Below are 11,825 nucleotides of genomic sequence, written 5' to 3'. Positions count from 1 at the left end.
CCCCTTTCTGGACGGTGCCTCCGGCCGGTGAGCAAAGCAGGCCAGCGGGGGCGTGACCTGGGGCCCAGTCCCAGTCCTCCGGCCTGACCCGCCTGTGACCCCTGCGGGCCGGACCGTGACATCTGAGTGAACTCTGCAGGGCCATCTCGCCAAGTTCAGCGCGCGCCGGGTCACAAGATGAGCGGGGCCTGCCCGCTGGAAATCGCCACAAAGGGGAAAAATCTTTTACTCTATCTGCCATCCAGCCCCGCGTGGGCGACAGGGGGAAAGGATTAAATGGGATAGTGAAGAGCACTAAAGAGCATCTTCAAGAGGGGAAGGGTCAGTAAATGACCAACCCAGTAAGAACTTTGATCTAGAAACCTTGCCAGGCTTTCTTGGGTGCTGGTGGGTAGGGAGAGGGCTTGGTTCACTGAAAAACAAAATTATGTTTCTAAGATGTTTACAAAACAGACTGGTGCGAAGGACTGGCAGGGGTGGGGAGTAGCTCTTTGCTAGGCGGGGAGGTGAGCTTCTGACTGGGGTCAGCTGAAGCACCCCTCCCCCACTTTTCTCCCATCAACACTTTCTTCCCTTGTCTTGGGCACTGATTCCCACCCCTTCGGTTCTAAACCTGCTGTACTCTCTGCTTGGGGCTCTTCTATCCCCGGACTCCCCTGGCTGGTTCCTTCCAAGGTCGAATGCCACTCTTTCCAGGCCCCAGCCGGCCCAGCAGAGCTGCCAGGCACCTGTATGACAAGCCTGTTTGTCTCTCGAAACAGCTCTACCATCATCAGAATTATTCTTGCTCATTTGTTAGTTTATTTACTGTCTCTTTCTTTTGAAAGCATACCAAGTCCAAGAGGGTAAGAATCGCATCTGCTCCTTCCTCAGAGAATCAGGAGAAGCAAAAGCTCTGATTTTCCTTGAAATGATGAGTCGATGTATCACTGGGAAGTCACAATAAAACTGAAGCTGCCCTTTCAGAGGCTTATAGTTTAGTACAGACTCCACAGCACGTAAACCAGGTCTCTTGGAACCTGGGAAGTCCAGGCTTCTGAGAGCCCTGTCCCATCTATCTCTCCTCAAATCAGAATCAACCCTGAGCCCTGGTCTTCCCACCACCTCACCCTAGTGGAGCTTCTGGGCTGAAATGTCTCTGCAGTGTCAGGAGCGCCCTGAGGGCAGGCCTCAGATCTACCACTTTCACCGGCTGCCTGCAGATCCCATGGCGCCAGGGCCTGTGGTCAGCGGTGGGTGATGAATTGTTGCAGATGGGGGTTATGACTGTGTCAGTTGAGCTCTGAAGGGCCCGCTGTGCTCCTGCTCTTGAGCTACGGGCCCTGCCTAAGCCTGATGCTTCCCCTTCCCTTCTGGCCCCAGGATCCACCTTAAGCCTAAGGTCAGGAGGGCACTTTCTGGTTCCTTCTGGTTCACTAAGGGGTCAGCTCAGGACTTGGCAGCAACTTCTCTGGCTCACCCATCATGTTCAACTGCCCCCAGCCTGTCCGAAGATGGCCAGCAGGTTACAGTGCGCTGTTAGGAAAAAAGGAGGCTCTTGGTTTAGATTTAAGCCCTGTTGGGAGCTTTTGTGTTGGAAAGGTCCAGAGCGTGCTTAGGCCAACCTAGGGATCACTATGAAAGGATAAAAAGCCAAGAGCTACATGGTGGCCACAGGCCAGAGACTGGAGCAGGGGGTAAGGGATGGGGTGGAAGAGAGCACTGGGTGAGTGGTCTAGTCTCTGGCCTCAGTCTCTCCTTGTAATGAAGGAGGCTGAAGCAGTAAACCAGGGCATCCCTGCAGTCAGCTATCATCTTGGAGATAATCTGTAGCTCAGTTCCCTGGGGCTATGCTCAAGCGAGGTTCCAGCAGCCTGGGCCCCAGGCTGTCCAGTTCCTAGCCCCTCTCTGGGTATATGAAGGGCAGGCCCTTCCGGGGAGGAGGTCTTTCTTGAGTCTCTGCCACCTCCACCCCACTTTCCCACCGAGGAGAGCTGCCCAGCTAAGCTGCAGCCTCCTCACTCAGCCACTGCCAGGAAACGATTTCTCGGCCTTCCTGTTTTGGGTACAAATACCCCAAACCTCTCTGATTATGTCTCAACCGCCCATGAAAATAATCCAGCCTTAGAATCCTCCTGGTGTACCTATTCTCTCCTGTATAAATGGAAAGATTATATGCGTTCTTGAACTAGGAATTTTTCTTTTAAGAAATCGCCAGTAGAATCCGGTGCTGTTGATCCTGTTTAGAGCCCTGAAAGCGCCCGCAATTCTGGGTTTCTGCCGAGACAGGCAGAGTGGCCAGGGCGCACCTAAAGGAGGCCAGCTGCCTGAGGGCCTTCCGTTGGGCGCCTTCTCAGTGTCTTCCTGTGGCCCAAAGCCAGGCCAGAGATGCGCTCCTGGTGAGCCGGCTTCCTCGCGACAGTTGCAGGTCCTCCCTCATTCGACTGCCCAATCCACCCCCTCCTCCCCTCGACCCATACCTCCTCCCCAGCTTGAATCCTAGGGGAAATGTTCCCACCATCCCTGCTTTGAAATCCTGGGAAGGGCATAAGAGATTTGGCCCACCACCTTTCCTCCCTAAGGGTGCGAAGTGCTGGAGGCACCGTCCCATCAGCCAGGACGCTTCTCCAAGTGCGGTGGCGGTGGCTCATGAGTCTCCCTCAGAGTCGGACACAGAGCCGCGTTCAGTAACCTTTTGGTGAAAGAGAGCGCGCCGGATCCGGCACTGGAGAACGGCAGATGGGCGGCGCCGCAAGCGCGCCGCAGCCGCTGGCCAAGCCAGGTTCCACAGCGCAGCAGGTCAGAGGCGTTGCCCATCCTGCGCCGCCGGAGACGCAAGCGGGTGGAAAAAGAGCCGTAGCCCGTCCACCGGGTGCACGATGGGCACGGTCTGCATGGCGGGGAAGGCAGGCGTGGCCAGTTCCCAGCGCGCCGTGCGCACCAGCTCCACCGCGAGCAGCTGGAGCACGGTCTGCGCCAGCTCCTGGCCAAGGCAGCTGCGCGCACCGCCGCCGAACGGGATGTAGTGAAAGCGGCCGGCGGCGCCCCGCGCGTCGTCGCCCGCAGTGCCGAAGCGCTCTGGGTCGAAGCCCTCCGGCGGGCTGCGGTACACTGCGGCCGTCTCGTGCGTGTCTCGGATGCTGTACATCACGTTCCACCCCTTGGGGATCTGGTAGCCCTGCGGGGAGGTGAGGAGACCCGCCTGACCACCAGGCACCCGGAAACCCAGCCCTAACCGATCCTTCACCCGCGGTTCATCAAACAGGCTTCCGAACAGGCAGGGACGTGCGTCTTAACCGGAAGCTAGGAGACCGCTTTGCATTCCCGTCTATTTCAGCTCCTTCTCTGGTGAGCTGTGTGACGGTGGTTGCTACATAATCTCTGAGTCTCAGTTTCTTAAGTGATCAAGTGAGAACAAAAATGTCCGCTTTGTTGTGAGGATTCAGATAACGGGTCTGACATATGTATTAGTGGTCAGTAAGTGTGCTGTTATTGTTCACTGTTTTGTCTGTTTTCTTCTCACATTAGGAGACCTAAATTCGAGTGCTGCATGTACCAGCTGCCTGCCTCAGAGCAATGCAAACGACAGCTCCTTTAGGGTCATCTCAATTTTTCAGCTCTTTGCACTCAACTGAAAACTGCCTCTCTATACTCAATAGCCATGAGCTGTACATAACTTTCAGATCCAGTAGCCACACTGAGAAGGTGCATGTGAGGATTAAATTGTTGGAAGGAAGCTTAAAATGATGAAGGCAGCTTTCATGTTCCCTTAGCTCACCTCTTTTTCAACTATTTCAACTATTCCACTTTTGAGAGGTCTTCCAGCCCCAACTATCGGGCTTCCTCGCTAGAACAGGCTTCAGGAGAGCCTTGCTCTCAACAGGCAAACAGAAAATCTTGGAATCACCAAGGCGTGCCCTCTCCTCTCTAGGCCTCAGTTTTCCCGTCTGCAACCTGGAGGATGGCTAAGACCCCTGCCCCCATTCACTCTGGTGGTCCAGTGGTCTTCTATCTTGGTTTCCCTGAGTCTTGCACCCCAGCGCCTGCTCAGTGATGTCTGAACACCAAAATTCAGCATCCCAGACACTACTAAACACCTACCTTTGTCTGGACCATGCCCTCTTGGTGATGTGTGGTCCCCATCTTAACCTTTCACTGCTCCAGTTCAAATGCCAGGTCCCAAAATGTTTTGGTATCATTCAGCTAGAGGTCACTCTCTTCTTCACACCAGTTTGTGATGAAGTTGCTGGCTCTGGCCCCCTTTCTCTCCACAACAGCACCTCAAGGGCAGAATTTCTTTACCTTGTTCAGTTGCTAAGTCGTGTCCGACTCTTTGCCACCTTGTGGACTGCCGCATGCTAGACCTCCCTGTCCTTCACTATCTCCAGGAGTTTGCTCAAATTCATGTCCTTTGAGTCTGTGACTCCATCCAGTCATCTCATCCTCTCAAACTCTGGCATGCAATGGGGACACTGGCTGTTTAAGGCGGAGGGGAGAAGGTGCCCCTCTGCCTGGAGCTGCCCAGGGATAGGGATGGGGCTGGGGCTGGGGGTGGGGGTGGTGCAGCGGCAAACACCCTCAGTATGGCAGCGTTAGCCTTCCCCTCCCCCGAGTTAAAGCTGGGAGGGACCAAGGCAGCTTCCTTCCAGAGAGCAAACTGAGGCCCAGAGTGAGCAGGGAATTACCCAAGGTCATACAGAGATGAAGCCTAAACCTTAACTTTCCTGCCCAGCTCACGCCAACTTGACCACTACCCATACTTTAATAATCCCGTTTTCCTGGAACCTGGCCTCAGCCAGAACCCTGGACAGGTAGCAATGATTGGTCCGTTTATATTGTGAGAGAGCCAGAGAAATGGGGTACAGGACAGAGTGGGCGGCTCTTTGTGCCCTACCCGACCTCACTGGCTGAAAGGGGGGTGCTGGGCAGAGAAAAGGATGATTTTATCCTAAAACTGGCCTCTAACTGAGTTAACTACCCAGACAGCAGTCAAAATCTTCGCAGGTGGCGCTAGTGGTAAAGAACCCACCTGCCAATGCAGGAGACTTGGGTTCCATCCTTGGGTTGGCAAGATCCCCTGAAAGAGGAAATGCAACCCACTCCACTATTCTTGCCTGGATAATTCCATGAACAGAGGAGCCTGGAGGGCTATAGTCCATAGGATCGCAGAGGAGGACACGACTGAAGCAATTTAGCACGTAGCCCGGGGTCCCTAACCTTGCTTTGTGTCCTCAACAGTGGTTCCCGGGAAACGTGATAAGATTCAGCCCATTTTCCAGGAGGCCGGGAGAAGGGAAAAGGAGACAACGCAGTCCTAACCCTACCCCCACTCCCAGCGGCCGGCTGCAAGGCGGGGCGGGCGGGCGGCGCACTTACGTCGAGCTCGAAGGTGCGCAGGGCTGTCCGGTAGCCCCCGGACACCGGCGGCAGGAGGCGCAGCACCTCCTTGACCACGCAGCCGACGTAGCGCAGGTGGCCCAGCGCCGCCAGGCTGAGGTCGGGCTCGCAACCGCAGTCGGGCGGGGGCCCAGCGCCGCCCCCCGAGGCCGCCAGCGCGCAGCCACACGCGCGCCCCAGCCCCTGCGCCGCCAGCTCCTGCTGGATCTTGGCGATGGCTGCGGGATGCTGCAGGAGTAGCAGGACGAGGGATGTGCTGGCACTGGCCGTGGTGAAGAAGGCGGCGAAGAGGAGCTCCACAGCTGACTCCTGCAAGACAGCCCAGGGGCGCTGTCTCCATTAACCGGTTCTCGGGCTGTGGTGCAGGGGGCCCCAATTTGCCACTGCGCATAGACTAGAGCGCAGACTGCTCGGAGGCATGGCTACCTGCGCGGGTCCAGGAGTGGACTGAATCCCAAGTCCGCCATTTGGGGAAACCACAGATAGCCTTGGGAGGTTCCCCTAGATAATGCCAGGAACTTTTTTTGGTGTAATGTTCTTAGTGCTTTAAGTGAATTAATTCATTGGATTCTCACCCGCATTGTGTGTGGCACAGTTTCTGCCCGTTTTACTGAGGCTCTGAGAGGTGCCCAAGGTCCCTACGGTCACCAGGCCCAGTAGTCGGGCCAGGAGTCCAGCGCTCTTAACCATGCAGTGTTGCCGACAGTGCAGCTGGCCGTCCTGACCGTGGCTGCTGTGGAATTGACCAAGGCACCTGCAGCCGCAGCCTGGCACCAGAGCGAGCATTGTGGTCCTCCTCCAGCCTAGTGGTGGTCCCAGTGAGTGACTATACCTCTTCCCCGTCTGCACTGTCTGGAGGCTTCATCACCCAGGCCCCAGCCCTCAACGCCTGCCTGTGCCCTCCCAACTCCTGGCACGGCGTCTTCCTTCCTGGCAGCACCAGCTTGTGTGTTTACACACTGATGGATGTGATCACAACCCTGTGCTCACAACCCTGTGGACCCCTCCTCTCCAGCAGAGGCTATGTGTGCTCATTGTATAGAGAGAGCCTGGCACTGAATAGGTAGAATCTGCTTGTGGAATGAATGAGCTGATCCAAGGCTAACTGCCTGCTCTGGAGAAGATGGGGAGCTGGGACAGAGACCCCGGGGCTCCAAGGTCCTTCCTGACCAGCCAGACCTGAAGATTTCTGGCTAGTGGGTCCCTTCCGGAGAACCCGGACTGTGTTGTCATGCTCTCCACCGCTCTGCTGAGGCAGAGGGACTGTCCACTTCTTTCCGTACCACTCCCCTTCCCAGCCTAGAACTATTCCTACCCGCCGGCTCCCCCAGGACTCACCAGCGCCCCCTGCTCATCTACCTCCAACCCCTTGACTCTTCCAGACTTCACAACCACCCAGAAGTCAGGAAAGAGATTGTTAGTCCCATTTTCAGAGAAGATACTCAGGTTGAGCCCCACCCTTCGCTAGTGGGAAACTGAGTGCCAGAGAAAGGATGGGAGTTGCTTATGGAAGGGATGAAGCGTTTCCATTTCTAACTCCCCTGACCCCTTCCCCCAACCTCTCCATTCCTTTTTGGGTTCTCAGGAAGGTGGGCCCAGGGGTCATTCCAAAGCTTCCCTCCTTACTTCCACTGCATGTGTTCTATGTATACATGGCGGCGGGGGGGGGGGGGGCAGGCAGTTTCTAATTCTCCAGTAAATTCAGTGGCAAAACAGACCAGTACCCAAGGTACCAGGTGCCAAGGTGGCTCATGGACGTGTAGATTTGGGGAGGAAAGGGGGCACTTCAAGGAACTGGAATTTGACCCTGAACCCTTAGGGTCTGTCGAGAAAAGGGGTGAAGACAGTGTCATAGGCAGGCAGACAGCAGAAGCAGAAGTATGAAGTGACAGAGAAGTGGGGAAGAGGAGAGCTGTTTGCGGCCAGAAACTGTAAGGGAGGACCTAGGATTCAGGCTTTCAATTGGCCCAAAGACACCGAGGTAGGGGGTGCAGCTGAGCCATGACTGGACCCAGGTCTCCTCTTTCCCTCACCCTGAGGCGTGTCTGTGGCTCCAAGTGGGGCCAAACAGGATGTTGCTCCGTTGTTCCAGGGATTCAGGCTGTGTGTAGAGACCTGCTATAAATGCAAAAGAGGGGAGGAGAAATCTGGCCACATACCTTCAGTTCCTGCACTGAGAGCTCATGGCCCAGTTCCCTAGTACTGTGGATGATCCCATCGAGGGCATCGCCTGGCTCCACAGCAGCCTTGTCTTCAAGAAGCTTCTGCACAATGGCATCCTCCAGGTGCCGATGCAGCTGGTCCCGTGCCCGAATGCCCTGGTGTGTGGGGAGAGAAGGGAGTTGGGGTAGGAAGGCAGAGGGGGCTAGCCCTGGACACCTACCCCCCACATCTTCCCAGTGCTGGTCTGGCTCTGCTGAAAGCCAGCATTAACACATTCCCAGCTTAGCTCCACACTGTTGAAGGGACTCAATAAAGGCTCAGGAATTTGTCCATTACCCTCATACACCATTATCTCTTGATGAGCACAAGTCCCTCTTTGGAGCAAGGCAGTTTACTGTCCTCCTAAGGGAAGGATGCTGAGGCTCAGAGAGGTCAAGCAATTGCCCAGGGTCACGCAGCTTCAAGTGTCTGTGCTTGGCAGAGAACCTGGGAGTTAGCCCACCACCCTTCCCCTGCATGCAGGGGCAGTGGGCACCAGTGCAGAGAGGAAGGGACACCTTGATGTACTCAGGAAAGCTCTGGCTTAAAGGACACGACTGGGAAGCTCTAAACATTAGCCTTTGTAAAGGGGTAGGCAGGAGGGCTGGGATGGTCCCCCAGAGTTCAGGGAGCAAGCACAGTGAGAAAGCATCTGCCAGGGGAAGCATTTTGAGGACATTGGCTTCTTGTCAGGGGAGACAAGGATGAGGCGGGGAGTGGGGGGAGGGGGGTTGTCAAACCTTGCCTCTGCCCCTACTAGCTGTGTGATCTTGGGCAAGTCATTTAACCTCTTGGAGCTTCAGTTTCTTCATCAATTAAACGAGAATAATATTTTGCAACTGAGAGGATTAAATCAGAAAAATGTACCCAAGGCAATCGGTCCATATACCAGGTCCCTTTACACATAACTATTATTTTTAATTGGCTGAATGAAAACCAGGACATTGGCACGGTAAGAAGCCCCAGATCAGTTGCTCTCTAAGTCCGGCCCATTGCTCTGAAGTTTGAAGAGGCCACGGTTCTCTAATCCGGAAACTAGCGGGCCTGGGGCCGCGGGCGGTGAGCCGACACCCACCCCTCTCCAACCCGGGCTGGCGCCGGCCTGGGCCGGGGGCGTGTCTGCGGCCCTTGTGCTCCCATCCGTTGCCCAGCCACGGGGCTTCCAAAGAGGCGCTGCAAGCCGGGCCTAGAGGCGCCGCTCTGGGGAGGGGCCGGGGCGACTGGCTGGGCTCCCGCCACCGAGACCCAACGTCGGGAAGCCCGCGGCTGCTGGGGCTGGAGCTCGGCCCGCCAGGCGTGGTCCAGAGAGGGTGTGTGGCCCGCCCCGGCTCACACAGCGAGTCAGGACAGAGACCAGCCCCAAGGCCCACCGCCACCATGCCGCCTCCCCACACTGGGCAAAGCCTCCATCTCCCAGCAGAGGTGATGCGTATGGCGCAGCAAGGGAGCCCCAAAGAGAAGGTCTGGGGCGGGCGGGGCGGCAGTACCTTGCGCAGGCCGCTGAAAGGCACATCGAGGGGCAGCGAGAAGAGGTTCTCCACGAACTGCTCGAAGGTCCGGGCCAGCTCGGAGCACTGCGCCTCGTCTAGCTGTAGCCCCAGCAGGATGCGCGCGGCCATGCGGAAGGTGAGCGCTTTAGCGGCTTCATAGACAGCGACAGGCCCGCGGGCCGCGCACCAGGAGCGCACCTCCCGCCGCAGCGCCCCCTGCAGGCGAGGCACGTAGCGCTCCAGCGCCGCACGGCTGAACGCTCGAGCCAGGATCTGAGGGGAACGCACAGGGTCAGCCCTGGCAGCCGTCCGGTTTCCTCTGCTCCACGACTCCAGCGGAGTCAAGAGGCCAATTTCGGCCCCTTCTTCCTCTTCTAAGCGACCCGGACCCAAATGTGTTGGGTTTTGCTCTCGCCATTCCCTCTAGTGCTTGTCTGATGTACACCGTGCCTCCTCTCCATCCAGGCTCCAGGGGCCACCTACTCCAGGAAGTCGTCCCTAACACTGAGTTTGAATTTCCATCGCTTCTGGCATAAGAGTCGCAGAAGATCGAAGATGAAAGGATCTTTAAGTCCCAGTCCCGGCTTATAAGCCGAATCCAGAGAAGATAAGGGACTACTAGCCCAATGCCACCCACTTGTCAGGGGCCCTGGTCAGGTTCACAGTGGATCCCTAACACGTCGCCCGGCCTGGCCGACGGCAGCTGCTCAGAAGCCGCCGGTCCGACGTTCCGACGGCCGCTACTGTTTTGGGCTCACCTTGCGCCGCTGCCGGTGCGGCTCTCCAACCGCGCCGAGCAGTGTGTGCGAGCCCAGAAGGATGTGCGCACTCTGCGGCCACTGGCTGCGCACCAGGCGGTGCTCGCCCAGCAGGATTGTGCGCACGTTCTCGGCGCCGCTCACGCGGATCACTGGCCTGCCCAGCAGGTGCGTCTTGAACACCGTCCCGTAGCGCTCCCTGCGGGAGCTGTGGAAGCGAGAGCCCTGCGAGCCAGGAGCGAAGAGGGATGGGGCCGCTGGGCCTCGGCTGCGAAACTAGCCCAGGCATCCCAACTGTCTCTTGATAAAAGCCTCCTGCTCCAGGCTGGCATCTTATTCTTTACAAAACGGTCTCAAAGGGATCTCGCGACTGACTACTCTACAGGGATGTACATGCTCCCGTTCCCATTGGTGAGATGGGGAAACAGGATTAGAATGGGGACCCGAGTGCCAAAGAGCTGAGGGCTGAGACGCGCCCGACTCCCGATTCAATGGTGGCAGGACATAGGGCTCTAGAACCCCCCTGCTCATCCCTGCGTGGCGTCGGGTCTTAGGCTGTGCTGGAGAGAACGCCAGTGACACACAGTCCCTTCGAGGGAGAAGCTGGGTAGAGGGGAGGGCTGTATATGCTCCCTGGAGCCCTGGGCGACAGGAAGAGAATGGCTACGAGCCCTGGGGACCTTGAGAGGCAGTGGGGGACAGAGAAGACGGGCCAAATCGGGGTGCGGAAACGACGGACTGCTCACCTGAACTAACCAGTGCAGCGTTTCCCCGAAGAAGGGCCAGCCCATGGAGCCTTTGGGCAGGGGCAGGGCAGAGGCTCGGTCCCGACTCAGCGTCCAGCGGAGGGTCCAGAGGTGCTGCGCCAGGCTGAGTAGCAGGCCCGCGCCCAGGAGCGCGGTGCCCACCGCCCCTAGCACGGACACGCAGCTCAGCCCCCAGGGTAACATGGCGAGCCTGCGGGGGTCGGGCCGCTCCAAGCGCAGGAAGCGCCGGAGCTGCGGCGCGCAGTGCTCACCTGTTCTGTCCGGAAAGGACCCGGGGGCTTGGGGACCAAAACTGAGATTTACCAGGGGTTTCGCTCTACAAGCAGAGGGGCAGCGGAGGATCGCAGTTGACTACGCGCCCTTAGGGAACGTGCCTTTAGAGAGACTCGCGAGCTCAGGACTTGTTCCGGAGTCCGACGGCTCCCGGGCCAAAATGCCACCTCCTTGCGGGGGTGCGGGCTGCCTCAGGACCGCTCGCGCCGAGCACCTCCCACCTCCCTGGGTCAGCACTCCTTCGATGGAAGCAGCGAGGGAGGGCAAAGAGAGGAGCAACTCACCGGTTTGCCAACCAGGGCTGCGCTCACCCGGGTTGTGTAGACCCCCGCCCACCTCTCTCTTCTCCAGCCTTTTAACCCTTTTCGGCCTACCCAGGCAACATTTATATAGATACTGGATTGCTCCCTGCGGATTGATCCCGATCCACACGACGTGACGCGCCTCTGCATATTTAAGGCGCTCCACGCAGGGTAACGATTGGAGGCGTTGGGCAGCGGCGCGCTCTCCGGGGGGCTGGTGTGGGGAGTGGCAGCAGCTACTGCGCTACCGCTCAGCGGGTGCCGTGCCCGACGCAGCTCTTCGGGCGGGGCCTGCGGTTTCGCGCCAAGAACTTCCCGACTCCAAGCAGGAGCTCGGCGAGTGGACTGACCTAGCGCAGGGAGCTAACGGGGGATCACTCTAACTTCCAGGTGCCGGTTCCCACGGCACTCCAGGGCTAAAAGGGACAGGGGTTCTCCCCTTTGCTCTGCTTTTATTTCAGGGAAATCGAGGTCTTCCATGCCTGCCGTGGCATCGCAAGCGCCTACAAAGGATGGCCCGGGTTGCGATTCTTCGACATCCCCTCCCTCCGAGGTCTCTGGTCCACCACTTCCAGAATCCTTCAAAAGGGGGTAGTGTAACTGCTGCCCAAAGCTTCACGGAGAGCCCCCCACCCCCCACCCCACAACCCCACGAGG

The 11,825-nt window shown here is 57.8% G+C and overlaps 1 protein-coding gene across 1 annotated transcript; it reads right to left on the bottom strand.

Annotated features, from left to right (window-relative positions):
• Positions 1 to 294: 294 nt before the first annotated feature.
• Positions 295 to 11,278, bottom strand: LOC122709498 (cytochrome P450 26C1). Its single transcript, XM_043926918.1, has 6 exons — positions 10,573 to 11,278; positions 9,827 to 10,051; positions 9,066 to 9,341; positions 7,536 to 7,694; positions 5,356 to 5,685; positions 295 to 3,157 (listed from the first exon to the last, which is right to left on the bottom strand). The coding sequence occupies exons 1-6, from the start codon at positions 10,774 to 10,776 to the stop codon at positions 2,780 to 2,782; spliced, it is 1,572 nt and encodes a 523-aa protein (XP_043782853.1). The 5' UTR covers positions 10,777 to 11,278; the 3' UTR covers positions 295 to 2,779.
• Positions 11,279 to 11,825: the final 547 nt, after the last annotated feature.

This window comes from Cervus elaphus, chromosome 15 (genome assembly GCF_910594005.1).
Source record: "Cervus elaphus chromosome 15, mCerEla1.1, whole genome shotgun sequence".
NCBI classification, from domain to species: Eukaryota; Metazoa; Chordata; class Mammalia; order Artiodactyla; family Cervidae; genus Cervus; species Cervus elaphus.
Note: the sequence above shows the minus strand (reverse complement) of the source record. Positions and strands in the feature narration are given on the sequence as shown.